Source organism: Haliotis cracherodii, unplaced genomic scaffold (genome assembly GCF_022045235.1).
Source record: "Haliotis cracherodii isolate W230 unplaced genomic scaffold, xgHalCrac1.p SCAF_13, whole genome shotgun sequence".
In the NCBI taxonomy this organism is placed as follows: Eukaryota; Metazoa; Mollusca; class Gastropoda; order Lepetellida; family Haliotidae; genus Haliotis; species Haliotis cracherodii.
The window spans coordinates 28453900-28478276 of NW_027266268.1; the positions used below are offsets into that span (position 1 = coordinate 28453900).

The window sequence follows — 24377 nt, forward strand, 5'->3', positions numbered from 1 at the left end:
GGCCACAGTCGGTTTACACACGAATATTTGCTTAAGACAGATGAGATGAGGACGAATCTCCTTAGTGTATCTCTTGTGATGAAAGGTTCACCGTCAAGCATATATTGCTTGATTGGTTGGACTTTGCAATCGCAAAGGATTAACATTATCAAAGCGTAAATCGGAAATATCTCTTTTTCCCGTGTCAGCCGGCATCTCATCATAAATTACTTGAAAGAAATTGGTCGCTAAAGTAAATATATATTTGGTGTGATGCTATTATCAACTGACATTATTGAAGGCTCTGTCCAGGGGGTTAAAGTATCATAAAATTATTGTCCCCCTGTGTGACACGTAATCCTATCATAATCGATAAAACTATCATCAACAAGTGTTTTTAAGCCAACTCATTGCTGAGTATTTTTTAATATTGGCTAGTATTATGCACAACCACCAGTAACTAAAGTGATGACGTAAATCCTGCTGGGTATCATTCAGGAAGCAGAGGTACTGGAAGTCCCCATGATCCCCAGCGAGGTGGCATAGCTTTTGTTTCTGGTGACCGAAAGCCCGTGTTTTAAAACTGTATATTTTATGTTATGCTCATATATGTTTCATAAATTGTTTCTAAATATAGTATGCTCAACTATGTTTCACAACTTGTTTCCAAATAAAACTTTGCAGAAATAACTAAATTATAAATATATTAACTTGGTCTCGTCGCTGTATGGCTGAAAAAATGCCGATGCATCTTAACTCACTCACTTACTCTACCTCTAGTATTACTATCAGTAGAAAGTAAATGTGAAATTGCGAAATGGTCAGACTTATATTCAGGTAAGATTTCAGTTTTAATAGAGGCATTGTAAATGTCATAGGAGATGAGGAAAAACCCGTCTAATCTTGAATGCTATGTTGGAATTGTTTCCACAATTTCACTCACGCCATACGTCAAGTAGGTTGAACTTTTCAATCTTTCAATCAATAATTGTCTTGCTTTAGGGTTATTTACATGTTTATTGTTTTCTAAATCGATTGCAGTGTTTAGAACTAAATTCCAGTCCGACAAATGTTATATTTTGGGGATAACACTTTCTTAGTAAAGTACAGATTCTAGTCCTTTGTGGGGTTGAGTCCCATTCAACCCACACTGGCAGAGTGAGGCACCTAATCGCCAGCACACAAAGTCAGCGATCTGATTTAACCCGCTCAGCCACCGAGGCTTCCACAAAATGAAAGTCCGACAACTGGTAGTCTAGATCACGTACTTTGTGTACCCCTCCCACAAGTGTAAATTGGCACTGCTCGCATGGCCGAATGCTATGAACACACAATGCCATTTAGAGAGTGGTCAAATGTAGCAAATATAATATTTCTTCGTAAAGTACAGATTCTTGTACTTTTGGGGGTTGAGTCCCAACACGTCTTTTGGGGTCGTTTGATTTTATGCTGCCGGTACTTCAGTATACTGTTGCAGACAATCGGTTATGACGTTTTTCATTTCTTTCTTTCCGGGTTAGAATAGGTCTTCAGCAACCCATGCTTGCCGTAAAAGGCGACTATGCTTGTCGTAAGAGGCGACTAACAGGGTCGGGTGGTCAGGCTCGCAGACTTGGTTGATGCATGTCATTGATCCCAATTGTGTGGATCGATGCTCATGATATCAATCACTGGATTGTCTGGTCCAGACTCGATTATTTACAGACCGCCGTCATATAGCTGGAATAGTGCTGAGTGTGGCGTTTAGCAAGAAACATACAAACAGCATTATTTCCTCAGGTGTGAGACATTTCGTATCAGATTGTGGTGGATTGTTGTGGGCTATGTGTGGAGAACGTGGGAACTCTCTTTCCCTTTTGGGGTGGTCGGGTAGCCCAGTGGGTAAGCGAGCGTTGGCCACGCCGAAGACACGGGTTCGATTCCCAACATGGGTACAATGTTTTAAGCCCAGTTTTGGTATCTACCGCTGTGATATTGCTTGACTATTGCCAAATGCGGCGTAAAACCATACTCACTCACTCTTACCCTTGTGCTTCCATGACAGTAGATAAAATGTAATTTATTGCTCTGATAAATAGAGGTTTCCTGTATTAAGAATAAAGATTGTATTTAGCGAGCCTTGGCGAGCTAAATACATAGTGTTTATTCCTTATACAGGATCTTTTCCATCCCCAAACACACCTCTTTATCATATGATGTCATTCTTTAATTCTGTTCTTGAAAATCGCTTTCCCTCTCTCACAAACATTACCTAAACATTGCATGTTTTCCTGGAATGTGCGCATTAATATTTATTACGTCACAGGGTAAGTGAAGTGTCAGTCGGACAGTGACAGTAGCCAATATAGTTCCAACTGAAATAAGTTTCTCATACAGTGGCGAAGCAACATATACGCAAAAATTGTTTTTACTTGTATTTCGCGGCAATCCACCGGTCTGTTCGCTAGAGTAACTGCCTTTTGTCAAAGGGAAGCTACTCTTACCCTAGTATATGAGACGTCACGGCCACGTTCAAACGTTGTTGACGGTCGGCCTGTCTTGTCAAGAAGTGCAATCATATGTACACACAGCGACATAACGAAACAAGGTAACAATTCAAACATATTTCGGCCAAATCCAACTATTTTAATTTGTGGAGAAGGTTTAAAGCCGCAGAGGTCTACCAGCACAGATATGGCTACTGATCCCGCTTGGCTAGGCCTAGAGCCCTCGCAAAATTGTTTCGAAATTTATATCTCAAAACTTGCCAAAACCTAGAAAATGCCTTAGCGACGTCACAGTTAGACACTGATTTTAATTCTATTAGACTGTTTTTTTTTATAATGATAGCAATTATCTCTGTAGTTTATCCAGATTCCCGATGGTTAATTCTGACTCGACTGCCGAATGACAAGGGCGACGCCATATTTGTTTATAAACACTGAAAGTAGTCCCTACTTGACCTTTGATATTTGTATCTCTATCTGCATATGACCCCAACGGATATCATTTTTTTATCCGTTGGCTTTATCCTGCCGAGAAACCTACCCATTATATGAAATATAGGTGATATTTGGTACTACCAATTACCGTGGCCTGAACAGTGCTGACTGAAAGCATCTAATGCCTCCGCGGTGGTTATCTAAAACTTAAAATTAAATCTGTCAATATAATACCCAGCTTGCAGTCAGACGTTGGGCTAATGTTAAGCCAACGTTTTTTTACTTACGTTGAGCCGATGTTTGGCCGTTTAGCGTTCAACTTGGCTAATTATCGTTGGACCAACGTCAGGTCAACATTGGAGTGAGTGAGTGAGTTGGGTTTAACGCCGCTTTGAACATTATTCCAGTTATATCACGGCGTGTCAGCTTAATGTGGGAGGAAAGCCCGAAGTGATGCAGGTCTCAGACGTTTACCACTTCGGGGTGAACCGGGATTCGACCCCACACTCATAGGTTTCTGGCGAGTCCAGGGGACGCAACTCTGCACAGCGAATTGCGGCGCCTTAGACGACTGGGCCACCCGTGCCCACGGTCATCATTGGAACACAGTTGGCAGAAACGTTGGCACAACGTTGGATTAACATCCACGCAGCCTGAAATCTTTGCACCAATCCAGTTGGCATACCATAAAACAAGCAATGCATTCCGCAAGCTGAAGTTGCTTATCAAACAAACAGCAGGTCAATGAAATGCACCCTTTCTCGATGGATGAAAAAAAGAACAAAATCATCGTGTACTTAATTACAATTAGCCTATAAATTACATGTAGCATGTAGCCTAGGCAAAAAAGACTTAAGAGTCATATGGGCCAAGGCTCACATGCAGCCAGGCTGAAAACACTCCCTCTAGGTTCAGCTAACTCCCCTACTGGGCCCAAATAACTCCCCTTGTTATGAATTGAAATGATTACAGAAAAGATAAACACATCTTGCATTATAAAAGTTTTAAACCCCTCTTCCTCATTTTCTATTCTGAAATGTCAGGTTAAGAACAATCCCCAATATTGTGTGTCAGATGCTTTAGTGCCAGTTTTTTTATTACAGTTTTATATTTAACTTTATTTGGAAAACCTCCAGGTGCCTCTCTTAAATCGCTATATTTTTCATAACCTATGATTTATTTTCAGAAAACTCCATGTGTCCTACATTCAATTCTTTAGTATCAGACTCAAACTACTCCCCCTATTCCATATCCAAATTTGAGTATCAGGCTCAAACTACTCCCCCTATTCTATATCCAAATTTGAGTATCAGGCTCAAACTACTCCCCCTATTCTATATCCAAATTTGAGTATCAGGCTCAAACTACTCCCCCTATTCTATATCCAAATTTGAGTATCAGGCCTAAACTACCCCCCCCCCCCCCCCCCCCCCCATTCTATATCCAAATTTGAGTATCAGGCTCAAACTACTCTCCACATTTTATATCCGATTTTTGAGTATCATGCTCAAACTACTCTCCATATTTTATATCCGATTCTTGAATATCAAGCTCAAACTACTTCCCCTTTCCTACACCCAAACGTTTTACTCTGAGCAGACTAAGAGCAGACTCCTACGCCTACACTACATCCCATTATTTAGTATCAGACTCAGATATTTCCCCCGACTTATATCCTATACTGTACTAAGAGACTCAGACTACTTCTCCATTCCTATATCCTCTTCCGTCCAACCAGGGTCAGATAACTCCCGCTATTTTACTATAATGTTTAGATATCAGGCTCAGACTACTCCCCGTATCTTACATCCTATTTGTAAATATTTGGCTCATATTACTCTAGCTATTCTGCATGTATGTTTTTAGTCTTAGGCTCATATTACTCCCTGTAATTACATCCGATACTATGAAGCTAAAACAACTTCACTACGTTGTTCACATTACTCCCCCCTCACATTACTCAGGTACAGACAACTCATTTTATCCTGTATTTGATTCCTTAGCAACAGATTTTGCAACTTTACCCCCTCCCCATATATATTATATATATGACAGTGGACGTCGTGGGGTTCTTCAGCTCATAGAGTCATTTGCCAATGCTTCGGTTAACGATGAATAACCTATTCTTTGCATCATGTTTGCCTCCCTTCCTATCTGGACGACCAGAGTTCCACACTGACACTTGATCACCTTCGGTGAAGATCTTCTTTGTAAAATGTCTGACGTTTTTCTCTCTTTTCTGGCGCTCTTATGCAGCTCGTATGTTGCTGCTGGCTTTGGGATACACAACATTCCAACAGAACTCCAGGTAGCGTTTGTGGCCATTGAGTTCAGGTGATGATTTATTAAAAAATCGTACTGGATCGCTAGCATCTGTCACATGTTGATACATGTAACCCCACATCTTCCTTACACCGGGCAACCAAAATCTGAAACCAAAAGCCATACTTGGAGATTGTAATGCAGTGATTGCACACTGAAAACATGTCCAATAAGCATAGAATAACTTCATAAATTATCATCAAATCAGGTATTGAATTATGGTATATGCAAGAAAAAAGTTAGATATATGTATGGAGTAAGAATTTATTACAGACAGATTCATTTTGATATTACGTTTAAATAGTATTCTGCTCAAAGGCATACTCTTCCATGTCTTGTCAGGTTTGCATGACACACGTTCTTGTACAGCTTCACCTCTCCTTAGATCGAGTACTGCTGGGGAACATGTTCATACACATGCTCAAGAAAGAATGTTTTAGTTAACGTTTTTGTCACTTTCACACAGACATCAATTTGCTATCATATTTAACAGATTTTGTCAAAATATAAGACAATTTTTGTTGTTTTTTGTTGTTATTTTTAAAGAAAATATTTTTATCATTAACACCTTCATGTTAAAAAGTGTCGAAATTCAAGACTACATAAAAGTAAGGACATTTTTGTACATTTTCATGCATCTATACTAAAAATTCAACAAAACCCGAAGGGTGTGGAGAGATAGTGGAGACGAGGGAGAACGCTGATTTAAACAAACGATGTATCTATCAAATAGGTTTCAGTATATCTACACAAAAAATGTTGTCTAATATAGTATGAATTTCATTAAATTAATTGGTATAAAAAAACTAGTAATGGACTAGAAATGAACTCATGCAACCAATGCAGAATGTCTAACTGCCTCACTAGTGGGCCTTGCATAGCAAGGTATATGAAAGGTTACATCACGTGTCACAAAATGTATTTCATATTGGACAAAGCTTTTTTAATGACTTCCTAAGCAAATTTATTTGGACTTGATAGTGTATCTTGGATCACTCACGTAAAATATTTCATTTGAATACGAATTCGGTTACACATAGGTAATGCAAGGAGATAAAGGCGTATTCTTATCGGAATTCAAACAACGCATTATGAGTGTCGATATGCAACAGTGGGAAACATCTGCTACTAGTAACTCGAAGTTATCATCTTACTCTACTCTTGAATACCGAAGCTTACTAAACTACAATTGATTTGAAAATATATAAACAGGCAGTAGCCCGATTTAGATGCGGTTGTCATAATTTGATAGTATGGGGAAGGAGAGCTGGTATTGATCAAGAATGTCGACTGAGCATTTAGTTATGATGATGTTGAAAATGAGTTTCATTTTCTGCTTGTAAACGAACCATAAATCCGGTTTTATAGTTACCCATTATTACAATTATTTGTTAGCTTAATGAATTCTAAATGCTCTCATACAATACTAAATTTAGTTACATTTTTGTCCATGCGTTAAAATTATATTCGTCACTATTGTGTAGTAGACACCATGTGTATACATGCATATGATGCAGTGCCATCAATCAGTTGCTGATGTGTAACAGTTTTTAAAAAGTATAAACGAAATGACTTCATAATGTCCTTCAAATTTTTCACATAAAAATACGTTTGGGCCAAGGGGAGTCATCTGAGCCTCCTATGGCAGCACAGCAATGTTATGTCAACAAGACTGTTATAACACGTGCTACTTGGGGGTAGACATTATTCTGCTGCAACGCGACAAGTCTTGTGTATATTCCGGTCAGTAGACAGTGAGATTAATCATATTGTACATGTTGTATGTAATACAGCATAAAATCGTAGACGTTTACGTTATTGATATACGTTATAAATTAACGTATATCCCCAGTAATCTTACCGACTGTTTGTTTAATGTGCAAAACCAAAATGTGAATACGTTCCAAATCACCTGTTTGATTTGGCAACGTGATAGTTCGTGTGACGTCACCTATATTCGTGAGTCTGTTCCTCTGTTCTTGTAGCATAATGGCTTAAATACCTCTTGTGTGGCTACAGTAATTGCATCTAGTATATCTAAATGCATTTTACATTCCTACATAGCCGTAAGACGACGTAAAATAACTTCTGTCACTGGTGGAATGCAATTCTCAACGTTCGACCGTGTCTTCGAACCGAGATACCACTTCCAGGATGACGTCACGGTGTTGACAGTTTAATCGGTTGTCGTCGATCGAGAGAAGTTGGAGAGAAAGCAATGCCGGTTCCAGACCGAGAAATGTGAGTTCACGAGTTATACATACTTGTATTTGGTGTCTTGGGTGCCACGACCTAGTTGCCGGATTGATTCCCTTGGCGACATCCGAGATCAATATATCTGTTAGATTGGTAAATGGAAGTGTACTTAAAATCATCCTTGTGAACACATCAATAACTGTATGTGAGGTGAGGTGAAATGGGGTTTAACGTCGCGTCCAAGATTATTGCACTTATATAGCGACGTGCATTCACGTGTGTGTATGTGGCTGCTTGTACTCGTCCGGACTGATGCCGATTTATAGTGCTAGCTTACTGAGATACCATGCCGCAGTTTAACACGAATACCCCACTCAGACACAGTATACTGACTCCGAGCCGACCAGTCCTTGTTTTAGCCCCTTAATGTCGAGCGCCAGACAGGGTAACAACAAGTACCATCTTTTAACGTCTTTTGGTATGACGCGGCCGGGGAAATAACGGTATGTATTACTGTTAAAAATATAATTATATTCTTTACAATGTAATCAATGTTCATTGTGTATATCTTTGTTGTGGAATTATTATTGATAATTTTAATAATTTAAACTGTGTGGTTGGTGGTATTGGGAGTGATCCACAGTTCGCTACCCAAAGCTCTACCCCAATATCTACCCAGAGAACCGTTGCAGTGACGTTACGTCCCTGCATTTACAAAAAGGGAGGAACATGATCTCGAACGGTGTCGTCCTGGTAGCGTATGCCATTCAATTTGCCGTTAACAAATATGTGTTGTGTTCTCCCGTGAGTTGTGATGCCACCCCATACCATTACACTTCCACCTCCCAAACTGACGGCGTTGGGTAACGTAAGCGTCGCGTTCTCCTGGACGCCTGTAGACCCGTGCACGCCTGGGCCCATCTGTGAACAGTATACTGTCCCAGTCTTGTCTTCTGAACCTCAGGGACGGTCGGGTAGCTTAGTGGTTAAAGCGTTCGCTCGTCACGCCGAAGACCCAGGTTCGATTCTCGACATGGGTACAATGTGTGAAGCCCATTTCTGGTGTCCCCCGCCGTGATATTGCTGGAATATTGCTAAAAGCGGCGTAAAACCATACTCACTCACTCACTCTGAACCTCAGATCCCGATTATACCAATCTAGGCGTGCTTGAAGGTGACGTGGAAACAAAATTGGTAGCATCGCTGGACGTTTGGGCTGAATATTGTGCTTCCACAACCGGTTGCGTTTGGTTATGCCAATAATTGGTCTGACCGTCAGGAAATGTCCGACCTGTTAATGTGTCAGTTTGGTATCGAATCCGTAGATGCAACGACCAAATATGGTTATCTTGTTGACGCGACTTCACACGTGGATGACAGGTCCATGGCAAGTCATGAGTGTTGCCATGCTGCAGAAAACGTCTCCAAAAAGGAAATATTGTGTTTTGATGAACATTAAAATGTTTGGCAGCTTGGATTTGTGCCATTATCGTTTGCAACATACCCATGGCCCGAAGACGTTGATTTTGAGCATTGCGGAAGCGTTATTTACATTTAAACAAATGTGTTCTAATGAACTCCTGATAGCAACACAGTCATTGTATGCTGCTTATGTAAATAAAAATATGTATAATGCTTCCAACAAACACGCATATACCCATTACCGTGCTCATGCAAATTGTTAATCACGATCTTAATATATGTATTGAAATATTACTTGTTTTCAGAATAATTGTATAATTGAACTGTGTATGAAGAACAGTTACTTTTCCCAGTTAGTACACATGATATGATAATGAATTTTCACGTGTTGTGTTACAGCGATCTGGTGTGAGGTATATGTTCTACACATGGTGTGTAACACCGATCTTGTGTGTCCTAAACGTGTTATGTAACAATAATCAGGGTGTGAGGTACTTGTCTCACACGTGTTGTGTAATAGCGATCTGGTGTGAGGTACCTGTCTTACACGTGTTGTGTGACAGCAATCTGGTGTGAGGTATATGTCCTACACGTGTTGTGTGACAGCGATCTGGTGTGAGGTACCTGTCTTACACGTGTTGTGTGACAGCGATCTGGTGTGAGGTATATGTCCTACACGTGTTGTGTGACAGCGATCTGGTGTGAGGTACCTGTCTTACACGTGTTGTGTGACAGCGATCTGGTGAGAGGTATATGTCCTACACGTGTTGTGTAACAATAGTCAGGGTGAGAGGAACCTGTCCTACACGTGTTGTGTAACAGCGATCCGGTGTGAGGTATCTGTAGGTTCTACTGGTGTTGTGTTACAACGATCTGGATGTGAGGTATATATCCTACACGTGTTGTGTAACAATAATCTTGGTGAGAAGTATATGTCCTACACGTGTAGGTGAATAACGCTCTGGTGTGAGGTATATATCCTACACGTGTTGTGTAACAATAGTCTGGGTGAGAAGTATATATCCTACACGTGTTATGTAACAATAATCTGGGTGAGAGGAACCTGTCCTACACGAGTTGTGTAACTGCAGTCTGGTGTGAGGTACATTGTACCTGTCCTACGCGTGTTGTGTTACAACGTTCTGGATGTGAGGTATATATACTACACGTGTTGTGTAACAATAATCTGTATGTCCTACACGTGTAGGTGAATAACGATCTGGTTGTGAGACATATGTCCTTCGCGTGTAGTGTAAGGAGAATCTGGGCAGAACATATCCTTGTGTTGTTCTTCTGAAGATTGATTCCAGCCTCCACTATCTGTGACGTTGCTGAATACGCAGGTGTGTGTCAGTCATTGACATTCAATAACGCCTCTTATAAGCCTTGTGTGTTTCATTTGCTCATCTCAGCGACCAATCCATGTCATTTCAATAATCAATGGGATCTACGTATTGGCAGACACCATAGAGCGTCGCCTGTATTTAACTCGGAACGTCATCAGGTAAAGGCGCTTGATCGGGTAGAAATATGAACGACATGGCCAGAATATCTCTAAAGATAATATTACCAACTCTCTTTCTTCTCTCCGCCATCCTCTCTGCACTCTCTGCTGGGTTGCGGACAAAAGGATTCAAAAAGATTAAGACATGTGACGACATCACCAACACGATGCCTGTGCCGGTGCTCACGGAGATGGAGTGTGCTGTGGCATGTGCACGACACGACTCGTGTAAATCATTTTCGGTTAAAACGACAGCGCCGCTACTCTGCAACCTGCACAGTGCATACCTAAAAGCCGGCGAGTGTGAAGGGAAATACATACACTATAATGACGTAAGTAGTCCTTAAACATTTCACACAGATTATTGGTCACTGGACCTTTAATGTATAAGTGAGTGTGTATTCTTTAACGTCGCTTTGAACAGTATTAAAGTTACATCACGGCGTCTGAACTTAATGTGGGAGGAAAGCCAGACGCGATGCAGATGTCAGCCGTTTACCAGTTGGTGAAACCTAGGTCACATGTAGGGTACTGACAAACATAATCGGTGCGAAACCACGATCATAGGTTTCGGGCGAGCTAAGGACCCACATTAAATCACTTTAATGACGTAAGTTGTCCACTGTTTACATAACATGCTGGGTATAGGTCCTCTTAGACGCCGGACCCGTGAAGATCCTGGATAGAATAGGCCTTTAGCAACCCATACTTGCCATAAAAGGCGACTATGCTTGTCTTAAAAGGCGACTAACGGGATCGGGTGGTCAGGCTCGCTAACTTGGTTGATGCATGTCATCGATCCCAAGTGGCATACAATCAACAAGTGTATTCCAATGTTAACTCAATACAAATTACTGAACAGCTTTTACAATTGCAGTGCACAATAGAGTGGGTGGTACAATATTCAATTGCAATATATAATATGATTGCTGTGGGCAGTATCAGATACAAAAATACAGTGGTGATAGCTAAAGTGAGTGACCCCGAGACGACGGTGGTTAAACTTCCGAGATGGTCCAAGGCAGGGAAATAGGGGAGATGAGTGATCCACTTACGAAAGCTGGTCTTGATGTGATGAAAAATGTGAGAGCTGCGTAAAAACCATCCTGCCCCACTATATATACATTCTAACTAGATACTGGAAATTTCTACACAGTGCCCTCACGGCACTGGAACATTCCACATGTTTCTAAAACACACTATCACCGTCCGTAGTAACCGGAAGTTTACACACCACAATAGCATCTAAATATAGTAATTTCCTGACGACTGCTTACATGGCACATGGCACAACACTCCTGACGACTTATCACTGTCCGCATACTATAAATGTCTACATAATCCCAACAGAAACAATGTAACTGAGTTACACAATAAAATACACACCTATATAACATTAGTCAATCTGAATGTTTACGCATAAATCTAAATATGAAACAGACGGCGCGATTTTACTGATGTCATATATTTCTAGCCTATGAGGGTAAAACAGTGGAAGGTTATTGGCTATTTGACCGTCGTCGAGTGATATCAGATCGGTATACCTGTGGGGCATGTTAAAGATTTCAAAGAACATCACACGACTCTTGCTCATAAGTTGTTTGATCAAGGTTACAACAGTTAAGGCCTCAATAAAGCATGTTTTATGTGTTAGGACATTTCTAACTTTACGTATAAGTAACAAAAGAAATTATGTTCGTTGCAATGCTCTATTTTGACTTGTACCATGTTCCCCTGTCTTTTTCGGGTACACAATTGATTTGCCTTTCCGTGTGTTCGTGTCGGGAAGGATACGCTCATCTTTTCGAAAACACCTGATATCATCACTATATGAAATTGATTCATAAACAGATGCTCATGATAAAGACGGAATCGTACAATCGATTTCAATTGAATATCGAAAGGGTTTTGTTGCTTTCATCAAACATCTTAGCATTATTCGCCTTTTTTTAATTATCGTGACTCGATTGCAGAAAGGCAGAGATCAGCAAGAAGGGGAGCACAATTAGTGTCCATGGGGATGCATGCGTCATTCTTAAATGTCCAAACCCCTTAATTGCACACACATGGTGTCTAGGTGTAGGCCGCCATTTCACATTGTTTTCTCGGTATACTTCAGATGACATACATTTTTATTTTTTGCCGGATTGTCCTTAACCCTTGAAGACGGAGAACTAAATTATTTAATTTAACCCAAAAATACGAAGGATCTAATAAATAACAGCATTCTGTGTCGATAGATATCTGAGCAAAATGTACCAAATCAACAGTATTCTAGGTAAACTGCCGGGCAAAAAAAAAGTATACACTTGAAATCAAATTTGACCAAATAAAGGTATATACTATAAAGGTTATCAAAACGTTACTGGGCTGAAAAGCAGTCGCTGAAACACTGCATTCTTTAGGTTAAATATAACTATGATACCTGAATCAAACATATAACCATGAATAACCACTTCTTGTTTGTTTCAAACCTTCTAGGCTCCATCAAACATAGGTGTACATTTCCCTTTGCTCGGTAGATAAATATATAGATTGTAAAGAACAACCACAGAGCAAGGTGCCGTTTACATTAAACGGGGCTAATTATTTGATTAATGCTACCAGTGATAAGACACAGTCTGTCAACTAATGTGAAACACAAATTACGCTACGCCCATCAGCACTACAAACAGAACTGTTATTATCAAAGACGCCAGTCAATAACTGCTTTTATTAAATCCATATTCGAATCAGTTGCACTGACAGACACTTATCAGATCCATAATGTAACGTTGAGGATAGAATGTTCTTTCTGTATGATGAAATAACCATTTTCTCTTAAAACAAACCTTTTAGAACCGTATTTATTGGACGAAAAACATTCGTTTGTATTTTATCACAGAGAAGAGAAACCTAAATCGATCCTCAGGTCGCGGTCCCATCAGACCGGCGAAGGGGTGCTTGTCTTTGAATATTGACCTCGTCAAGCGTAACCATTCGTTTTCTAATGCGGAAATTCACATTGAAGTTTATGAGGCTTTTTCACCGTCTTCTGTTTCATTGCAGTAACGGAGCTGCGAACTGCAAAATGTCATTACACAAGATGCCATCTTGTTTTCTAACAGACGAGTGAATATTCACCTCGTGACAGGTCAATATTGAGGTCAGTGACAGTCACATGACTTAGAAGTCTTCACTGAAATGCATTGTTTCGTCACGTGGTACGGATTAACTAATGGAATTGCAAGCTTCTTCATAGAAGTATAACAATTTATTTAACTGCTCCATAGAAATAGTCATGTAGACTTTGCACTGGATTATTGCTAGGTGCGATGATGGGCAACAAACAGACACTTATTTTCTTATGCAAATTGGAGTGGCAGAGCATGCATGTGCCGGTAGGGCAGGGATTGGATACCCTTTTCGCGAACACCTGGTGTCATCACTAATTTTCATCGATTCATTCATATAATGTTCTCTGGCGTTGACGTGGTATGTCACTGCACTTTCCTTTGATTCCTCTGCTTCTTTGCCTCACCTACGTGCGACCATATATACACTATTATTATACTTTTCACCAGTTTTCGGTGTTCATAAACATATTCATCAAACCGAAATCAAAGGCAAGATATTTCCAACATATTCATGGAAGTTTACATTGGATACATTGGAATAGAGAAAGGGCGGTACAGAGCATGTGTGGCTGAGAGTCTGTTGCTTAAAGAGAGGGAGTCTGGCCAACTATCAAGTTCCTCATACCCGTACAACGTATCCCGTGTCTGGAGAACCTAGACCTTATTGTTTATCGGTTTAAAGGACTTACAATATTTCGATCTCGAGAATGCGAGATATTTGACGTTTTTTTAGCAGAACGTACGAATAACTACGTAAAACGGTTTTTTTATTCATCATCAGAAATAAAATGAAGATATTGATCTTGTGAAATTATCGACCTTTGCGTTAAGGCTTTGAACAATATAAAAAATAACAAACACAAAACATTAATTTTGTAATATGAGTATGTACATATTTGATGGTGTAAGACACTAATTGGATCTTGAAGCTTTGTAAATCGTTACTGTGAATGTCGAAATATATATATATTGATTTACTGGATACTGGTTCTTATGCGTTATGTGTTGAAAACAGTCCTATTTGAACAACTATGCTTCAAATACATTGCTAAACGGTCGGGCCTCCCTGCTTCGTTCGGCGCCATATTTGTCATTGAAAATTTGATATTTTGATGCGCTTGGAAATTAAATTAAATACCGCAAACAGAAAATGAGCATTCATTAATTCAGAAGAAGTGAAATAAAATTTTAGCAGTACGTAAATTACAAAAAATAAATACATGTAATTTATGGAGTGTAGTATTTTTTTTAATTATTAAATGAAAATTAGCACGACATCTTGATTGCGTGCAGAAAGTCATAGTGTGAATAGTTCAATATGAAAAATAGGGGGAATTTAGATTTTTCGTTTTAATTGTATTAGGTAATTTGATTATAAAAACACTGTCAACTACAGATGATGTATATATTAAATAGGATCTGTTACAACCTTTAATGTAAAAAATACTCTCAATGTACATTTTGTGTAAATAACGTGTTAACTCTTAATGTATTTGTTTACATAAGGAGTAACAACCCGCAATCGTTAATGTAAAAAAGGGTTCATATCGTACATATCGCCCCTTATTGTAAAAGATGCTTAGAAACAAAGTTTGATTGGAAATATTGGGTACCGTTTCCTATTTTTCATTGTTATTTTATTATTCGTACTGGAATAATTTCCTTCTTCAACTACATTAGTTACAGGTTTTATTTCAGTGGTCATTACCAACATGTAATTTAGCCGAATTTGTTCAATCTTAGTACAAAGATGTATCTAGGGACACTATAAAAGATTTCTTCTAAACTAATTCACTTATTTCAATTAAACGTCGTACACGTGACCACTTCAATATGTAGTCGGCACATTGCAATTATTTTTTCATTTAGGCGGAGTTGGTCCTTTGTTACTTCGTCATTTCAATTTGGCTTGACAACAAACTACTACATCGATTTCTTTCAGATGTATACGTAGGTGTAGCTACGGACGCTGTACGAATATGGCTTCATTTCCATTACCATTGTGTTACTGTGGCAACGGAACGGAGGCCTTTGATTGCTCGAAATTTAGAAATGGACCGATTTCGTTCAAATTTTGTAAATTGCCACGTTATGGTACTCCAAACTCAAGCACATAGGTTAGGTTGTTATCGTGTTAATGGAATGTAGGACTCTGATTGCTCCTAAGCTACCTACCCATAGAACATTTCTTGCAAGCTTAATGTTTTCCATACATGCAAGATGACCGAAAGGTTTATGTGACGTATTGCCATCTGACTTTCGATGGCTATTTTAGACTCGACACGATACTTATGTTTATCTCAACATAAACATCATTGCCTTCGAATTCCTAACGTTTTTAATGTCATATGGTTCTGGCGTATGCTTAACTGTCCATCTAACAACCATCTGCGACTTAGTCTGGTCTGCTCCGAAAAGTCGCATCCGCCGAAGCAGTTATAGGTTCATGGGTGTGGGCATCGTGGTAGGGTTTCCATAACACACACACACACACACACACACACACACACACACACACACACACACACACACACACACACACACACACACACACACAGACAGACAGACAGACAGACAGACAGGCAGGCAGACAGACAGACAGACAGACAGACAGACAGACAGACAGACAGACAGACAGACACACACACATACATATATATATAAAATTATATAATACAATAATAAAGTCCACGTTAGTCCATCATCATCTTTATATCAGTTTCAGACATAGTACTTTAGCTGTCTCATGACAGCTCTTCAGTGTAACTGACAATGACATATAATATGACGTCATACTTATGATGACGTCATAAATTACAACTGTGACGTCATTATGTATTTACGCGACGACACCAAGTAATTTAACAATTGTAGGGAGACATTTGAATTAAAATATACAGTATTTGTAAAATAAGAGTGTAACATTTACGATTTGACAATAACTACATTTCAATCAACCAGAGTCGCTATGGTATGGAATAGTAACGGAAATGGGGTTACCTTGTAGAGTATCGTAATGTAACCTTTGTACTACAGTAAGTTTGACAGAAATCGGTTACAAGGGTCAAAGGTGATAAACCCGTTCATAAAACCTGCATATGGCAACCAGGTGGTCGCTGTAGAGAGGGAATCTAAAAATGATTAGTCATTTGCACATCTAGACAAAGAATCGATCAATTAAATCTGTGACGTTTCATGAATGTATAAGTATTATTTCATAATACACTGAACGGCAAAAGAAACGTCATGTTGATGTATTATATAAATATATTTATTTTCAAATGCTTATATAAGTAAGTAAAGACATCGGAGAAAGTCAGTGTTTGACCTACATGAAATTAAAGGGGCACTGATCTAACGCAATTCCCCGGGACTGGTTGTTGCCTTTGTTATTGTTTTATCCCAGTGAGTACCCGGATGTATAGCAGAAATCTAAACTAGTTCGCGACCTCTGCTGCGCAATTCGTAAGCGCATCAGTCACTTTTATTGGTAGTAATAAGGGCGTATGGTCACATTGATCAACAAAATGAAATACAGTTTTCGAGATAATAAGGAAATGTAGGTATCTTTGTGGGTAGCACCGGTACTGGTGACGAAGTTTTGATATGTCACTTGCTTGGTAATTTTGCGATTTTCGTTTACACTATTTTGACTTGAAACACAAAGTAAATATTTCATCTGAGCATTGCTTTTTTTTAAAGTGTGTATATTTGTTTACTGTCAAAATGTGTAACTTTTTCAAATTTATTAAAAGTCTAAATATTCAGTTATTTTACAAAGTGACTGAAAAAAACATTTCCATCTGTATTATTATGATAACGAATTCCAAACATTTTGATGTTTAATGTCATCACCAAGAGACTGAAAATGTTACGTTGAAAAGTACATGTCTATGTTGTTAGGCTTCTAATCCTACATAATAATCTGTTGTGATGTTTGTAGGCCCTTTTGATCACCTTAATCAATCTGGACAGATTTTTTAGTCAATATGACTGAAATATTTACACATTTTATAAATTGCCTGAGAGAATCACATTTTACAAATTGACGGTAATATATACATGCTTACAAAGGAAAAGACCTGTGAAAACAATGTCTATCGCGCATTGAAGAATTTCTCAACCAAGACGTAGAGAAACAAGAACGAATCGGTTAAAATGAAGGAAATCAAAATGCAAATACCATAATTGCAACCTACCAAATTTCTGTGTATAAATTTTAGGAGCTTCCTTGTTCGAAGAATGTATCCGTGAATATCCACACAAACGAACAATATCCCACTCGTCTGCAGCTGTACAAAGAAACTTATTCGATGTCGCGTGTCTCTGTAACAATCAAATATTTTAAAAGATCTATATCGTTTCGGGATATTATAACCCGTGTTCGTTTCTCAACTGATCACTTGGATTGTTTCAGGTGTTTCACATAGGTGTCAAGTCTCAAGGGTCGGCTGAGAAATCCCACGTGACAACTATTTTCATAACGTCCACGGTTCCTAAAAAATCCATTGAGTGATAGATAACAATGATCAATCAATCAACGTATTATCAGTTAACCCTTTGAACAAAGTATGTTGTTTTTACATCGGCACTTCACGCCATGACATGAGTGTATTCCCTTTGTTTTAGTAAACCTAGACATGTAAACACTCACTTTTGACATATCCACTGTGCAAGATAACAGTGATTAATCAATCAACATATTTTCTGTTAATCCTTTGATGACTAGGAACGATCCGTTTATTTACAAAAAAAGTAAATCAAGTGATCATTCACCTCTTGCTGGTCTGCCACGTGCATATTACATAAGACACATTTCACCTCACTTCAAACCTGGATTTAGATTGAATAATTACCCCAGACACAATAAATGCCAAATGGGAACCTTTGTCAGGTAATCTAAGTGGTGCTACCACTAATTGTACCTGTAATAAATTCATTAACTGAGCATCAAGTGAATGACGACAAATACACAAGTATAGGGTTATACGAGAAAACGTGGATGACAACAAGGGAGTAGTAATCGTATTATCGACGCAATCCGAAATTGCTTTCACTGCATAGATACTTTTTTTAGTATTAAACTATGACCATCTGGGTTATTTCCAAATGACGACATCCGATGAGCTCCGCCGTTCTTTTTGTCTGTTTGTTTAGGCTGAAGAAATTAATCAACATGCGCCCTTTGTCGAAATCTTTATAGATCACAGTTAACCAATCAGTGTGTATGCAAAAATTCGTAAAGCAAATATTGCCTCCAGCCTCCAAGTTTATTTAGCTGTCTTTGCAGACGGTAGCCCAGTCTCTGGTCACGCTCAGTTGCGTTGCGTATCATCCGGGTACTCAAGGGGGAAAAAACAATAACAAAGGCAACAACCAGTCCGGGGAATTGCGTTAGATCAGTGCCCCTTTAACAGTCTGGGGAATGTTTTTGCGAATTGTGAATTTGGGGAGGCACCAGAAGACATAACAGCTGGGGGGTTCAAAATCAGTACCTGGTGTGGCCACCACGGGCGTTGACTACAGCCACACATCTCCTGTACCTGAAGTGGACCAGCCTGTTGATGAAGACCATGGGGATATGGGCCCATATCCTCAGGAACGCTACACACAGTTCTGCTGCAGTTGTCGGCCTTGGGCGTACGTCGTTGAGTCGGCGTTGGATCTCATCCCACAAGTGTTCAATGGCCAAGGCATGGTTTGGATGTTGTGCTGCTGGAGAAAGTCCCTGGTGACTCTGGCAGTGTTGGGACGGGCGTTGCTTAAAGATGTGGTTTTGATGACGGGCAAAAAAAGGCACGATATGGGGTTTGAGGACTTGGTCAATGTAGCGGAGAGCTGTGATGCCATTACCCCTTCCTGGACCAATATTCTGAAAGACCACAGGTCCCACTCTCTGGTTCAGTCCGATTCCACCCCAAACCATGATGCTTGGGCAACCCCACGGGTCTCGTTCCATAACACAAGCATCAGCATAACGTTCGCCCCTCCTTCGCCAGACCCTGACTCTGCCATCCATGGTTGAAACACAGTAGCGACTTTCATCAGTGAAGTTGATTCTTCTCCATTGCTGTTGACGCCAATTTTGATGCTGCCTCACCCGTTGGAGTCGGGCCTGTCGGTGACGATCTCTCAGGTTGGGTACACGAGCAGGACGGTGGCACGAGATGATGTTGGCAGTTAGGCGACGTCGGACTGTACGATCACTGATGGTTGCCAATTGTTTGCCGAGCTGTTTCAGTGGCCATTCGGAATAGGTTCTGCAGATGTTTGCGTATCAGGAACCGATCTTGTCTGGGAGTAGTGACTCTAGGACGACCAGTACGCGGTCGGTCGTCGGTGGCGTTGGTGGTGTTGTGGCGATGTTGCAAACGATATATCATTCTGACGTTGACATTGAATGCATTTGCAACGACCTGTGCACTCATGCCTGCTTGCAGTCTTCCGATCGCTTGTTATCTGTCATTTCCTGCTAATCTTGGCATGGCTGATGAATCGAATAACGAAAGCCAGTTTAACAGTATTTGGTGTCTTATATACCCATACCATCCACGATATGCACGTGCATCATGTTTTTGACAAGACTTTTCCGCAACTGAGTCCCATTGCACTTTTGTAGGCTGCGTTTGGGCAAAGCGCTTCATTTGAAACGCAATTGTTAAATGGACTTTAAGGCAACAAAAAGAAGCAGTAGAACGATAAATGAGTTACAGAACATGTAACTGCCAGTGTCTGTTAAGTTTTATCAGTATTTTCAGAAGTGACGTTTCTTTTGCCTTTCAGTGTATAAAAAAACCCCACTATTATCCGTCACTTTAACCCTTAATGTAAAAATAAATTACATTCGGAGTGACCAGGGTTAACCAGGAACCCTTAATGTATTATTTTACATTCAGAGTAATTTTTACATTACGGGATGTAACAAAGGATATTTAACGTGTCCAGTGAAATATGATTCATCTCTCATCTCATGACGTGGAAAAACAGATATTTTCTCTCGTGGCTGGATTTATTGGAGTATGAACATCCATAGAGTGAGGGCAAAACTATACGAGCGTCGGAGTTTCAAGTGAATTCGAATGAAAGTCAATACTTATACTATATGATAAAGCTATTACATTGTAAGTTTCAGTCGGTCCGTGTGACCTGAGCGATATTTCCTCAAAACAAGAGATGAGGCGTGTGTGAACTGAAACTGGCCTTCGGGAACATCCTTTGCAGATTGGTTACAACAAATAGTTTGATATCATCATTAAAGGAACAATTTCTCAATCAATGTGTGGCAATTAGCTTCTGTATTCATGAAAGGGCACTCCTTGGGATTTCCTGAGAAATGTGGAATTAGTCCGTTTGTGTTTACATATACCCAATGAGCATTTCTGAAAATGCCAGGTTTAGATTTTAAGTACATACTTCCTACAAACTTTCTAGAATAAGGATAAATTGGCCTTTGTAAAATTCCTCAGATGTTCCTGTTTGGGTCATCATATAATCAGTACTGTTCTATTTATGCAAAACCAAATTCTTAGCCACTGTTGCATTCCATACTTCAAATTCACTTCAATTCTAAATATACCTTAGCAAATGAATACATTTTTTTTATCATGATAGACTGGCAATATTATTCAATGAATAATTGATGATTTGGCAAAATGGGCACTTACAATTATAATCTGTTTTATCGTTATCTTCTCCAATGTTTGACAGTTACGTGAGATGATGTTATTCCATTACACGATATGGTATTATTAATGTATAACACTGTCAAGACACGATATGGCGGAAATGCTGCCGATGTGACTATAAATCATGACTCACTCACTCACTCACACAAATATGTGTCATATAACACACATCCCATTTAAAAATATGTACTTTGAATGTGCCTGTCATTTTAAAGACTACATGATGTCTAAGCGAAAAATGTCCAATGCTTGCTAGGTTCCGGTGGCTGCTGGTGACATTACTCTGACAACATCTTTAAACGGGCGTCAACGCGTATAGATTGTAGTGCTTATCGCAGATCGTTTTGTATTTAAAAAATTCATAAATTCTCCGAACTGAAGGTATTTATATTCACAGATTGACAAGCCTTGTTTTCACGGTGGAGACTATGACGTTTCAAGCAACACCTGCGTCTGTTACGGCGGCTACGTTGGCGACCTGTGCGAAAGGCTCATGCAGGGTACGTCCAGGGTCAAGTCAATTTCAGCATTGTTAGTGAGAGAGTCACAGTATAGTGGCCCCTGTATTGCATTCATCAGTTCTAGTGTGTACAGGATAACTCTGTCACACCAGTAATACCAGAGGCAACATCTGTTCAAAGGGGAGGGTGCCCCACTCTTTTGTGTGCTGGTCCTGGCAGTGGGATAAATATCGTGTGTGAAGCTGACGACTGCGCCCCGCTGCTTCGTGTGATGTCTAGACGAAATGATAGTTTATTACACTCCCTGTAGCAGCTGCAGTGGTAGTATTGGTGGTGGTAATTGTGGTGTCAGCAGCATCGGTAGTAATAAAAGCAGGAGCATCAGTATTAGTACTTATAGTACCAGAACGCTCTACCACTAGAACACGGAGGTGTTACTACTACTACTACTACTACTACTACTACTACTGCTGCTGCTGCTGCTGCTGCTGCTACTACTACTACTGCTGCTGCTGCAACTACTACTACTACTACTATACTGCTGCTACTACTACTACTACTACTATACTGCTGCTGCTACTACTACTACTATACTGCTGCCGCTGCTGCTACTACTACTATACTGCTGCTGCTGCTGCTGCTGCTACTACTACTACTATACTGCTGCTACTACTACTGCTACTATACTGCTGCTGCTGCTGCTGCTGCTGCTACTACTACTACTATACTGCTGCTGCTGCTGCTACTACTACTACTACTAGCAGTAACGGTAGAGGATTTGTAATATAACTAATACTGTACACATTGTGTATTTCAGACTGCACTGAAGGGAACCTCTACAGTTACTATGACAAGCAAGAGGCTAACTTCCTGTGTCATCCGAACGGTGCTCCTGGGCCGATCGAGGTCCACTGTCACATGAAGTATGGAGGAAGGACGCTTATCATGACCCAGACTTCAGGAAATGAGAATTTTACCAGGACGTGGGAGGAGTACAAGGTGGGGTTCGGTAGTCTCTCAGGTGACCACTGGTTGGGCAATGACAACGTACATTACATAACTAGTGGCAGAACACAGTACCTTGTTGTTGAACTTAGGACACCCGGTGCTGACCACTTCAATCAACTAGCGCAGCGGATCTACGTGGACTTCCGGGTAGGACCGGAACAAGACGACTACAAGATGACCTTTTCCTCGACCTTTCCTAACACAGAATGGGTTCAGCATCCAGCAGCGTGTCTTGTGAGCGACACGCCCTTCAGTACCCCAGATGTGGACCACTCCTCCGGGGCAGCTGGTGTGACACAGTCTGGCTTCTGGATTTCTAACCCTCCTGAGTGTAATCCAACTGGGCAGCTGAAACCAACAGACACCTCCTGGGGCGGGGACATGACTGACGTGTTCTGGAAGGATGGTATTGACGGAGAGGCTGTTAACAAGATCTATGTCTATATGCTCAGTGGCCATCCAAGTGATCATGGGTGATCCTGTTACAGGTACCTGCTATGACGCTTTATCTCTAGTCTAAGTCAGGTCATCATTACATTCATCATGTGTTGTTGAAAGTAACATTGTTTATCCTTATCTAAAGCCGTCAAGCATAATAGTAGTATTGATTACTACCGCATAAACCCTCTTACTCTCTCACGTACTTGAACTCACAATTGTGTTCATGAATATACGTACCGATACAAAACAATGTCCCTGGTGTGGTGTGATGTAGCCCTATAGTTTCTTATTCGTAAACGTAAGGGAACATAAAATATTCCTCACCGAACATCCAACATTGAATTGAACGACTTCTACCGTAGCCCAAAGGCGACAGGATTATTCGATTGATGATGACAAATTAGACACGACGGGTACACTAATAGCACTATATACAAATACCCCTTGGTACTCACAACTGTTTTGTGTGGGACAAAAATATAGCTACTCTAAACAATTTGATTGTTCCTAATTATTGAAATTGTTTAAATGTTCTCAATTGTAATTTTTCACTCGATTCTGTGACTGTGTCACAGAGTGACTTAACTGCACTCTGGACAACGCAATGTTAAAGAATTGTAGCTTCTGAACAACAACCCTTTTTGTACAGTATCGTTTAGGAAATCAGAACTATTTTAACATGATGTAATCCATGCGTAACGGCGGTCAGTTGAACCATTGTCTAACACAGCATTTCACATTATGACATTTATAGCCTTAATCCATTTTCCCCGGGCCGTGTCTGTAATCACATCCATAAGCCCCATGTCAAGGGCAACGCTATTGTCTCTTTGTCTGTCTATTGTTGTCCAATAGTGTTGTATATGTTTACATCTTTACTGTTAGTTAGTCTGGTATTCCGACAGCACCTGTATGTACAGCCGCGAGTAGGATACCCCTGCTTGCTGGACTTCACTTGTACTTGTTGAGTTGGAATCTCCGCTCGACATATTTCTAATTGTATTTTGTTTTATTGCCGACTAAAAAAAATTTGGACTCAACGTATTCTTCGTCTTCAATCTGAGCTAATTTCCCCGTCAACACATGCGCGTTGACAACTGTATTCGTCACATATACTTGCATAAACATTCCGTTTAATTCCATGTTCATTGCAAATATATATAAAGTAAAAACTTTTTTCTGCGATTTTCTTGAATGAATAGTAACGACGATTCATTTCTTTCTTCCAATAAAGGTGAAAATGTCACGTCTTTGTTTACATGTGTTTGGTGGCGGGTTGGGGATAATGACGTGTAGAATGTAATGTTCCATTATGAAGAATG

The 24377-nt window shown here is 40.0% G+C and overlaps 1 protein-coding gene across 1 annotated transcript; it reads left to right on the forward strand.

Moving 5' to 3' along the window:
- Nucleotides 1–10379: 10379 nt before the first annotated feature.
- Nucleotides 10380–23244, forward strand: LOC139459143 (microfibril-associated glycoprotein 4-like). Its single transcript, XM_071240595.1, has 3 exons — nucleotides 10380–10676; nucleotides 21543–21645; nucleotides 22424–23244. The coding sequence occupies exons 1-3, from the start codon at nucleotides 10380–10382 to the stop codon at nucleotides 23089–23091; spliced, it is 1068 nt and encodes a 355-aa protein (XP_071096696.1). The 3' UTR covers nucleotides 23092–23244.
- The last annotated feature ends 1133 nt before the right edge of the window (nucleotides 23245–24377 follow it).

Excerpts from the sequence above, each read along its gene's own strand:
- LOC139459143 (XM_071240595.1), top strand. The coding sequence starts at position 10,380 with ATGGCCAGAATATCTCTAAAGATAATATTACCAACTCTCTTTCTTCTC. Across the intron at positions 10,677-21,542 it reads AATACATACACTATAATGAC|ATTGACAAGCCTTGTTTTCA; the intron begins GTAAGTAGTCCT and ends TTATATTCACAG. Across the intron at positions 21,646-22,423 it reads GTGCGAAAGGCTCATGCAGG|ACTGCACTGAAGGGAACCTC; the intron begins GTACGTCCAGGG and ends TGTGTATTTCAG.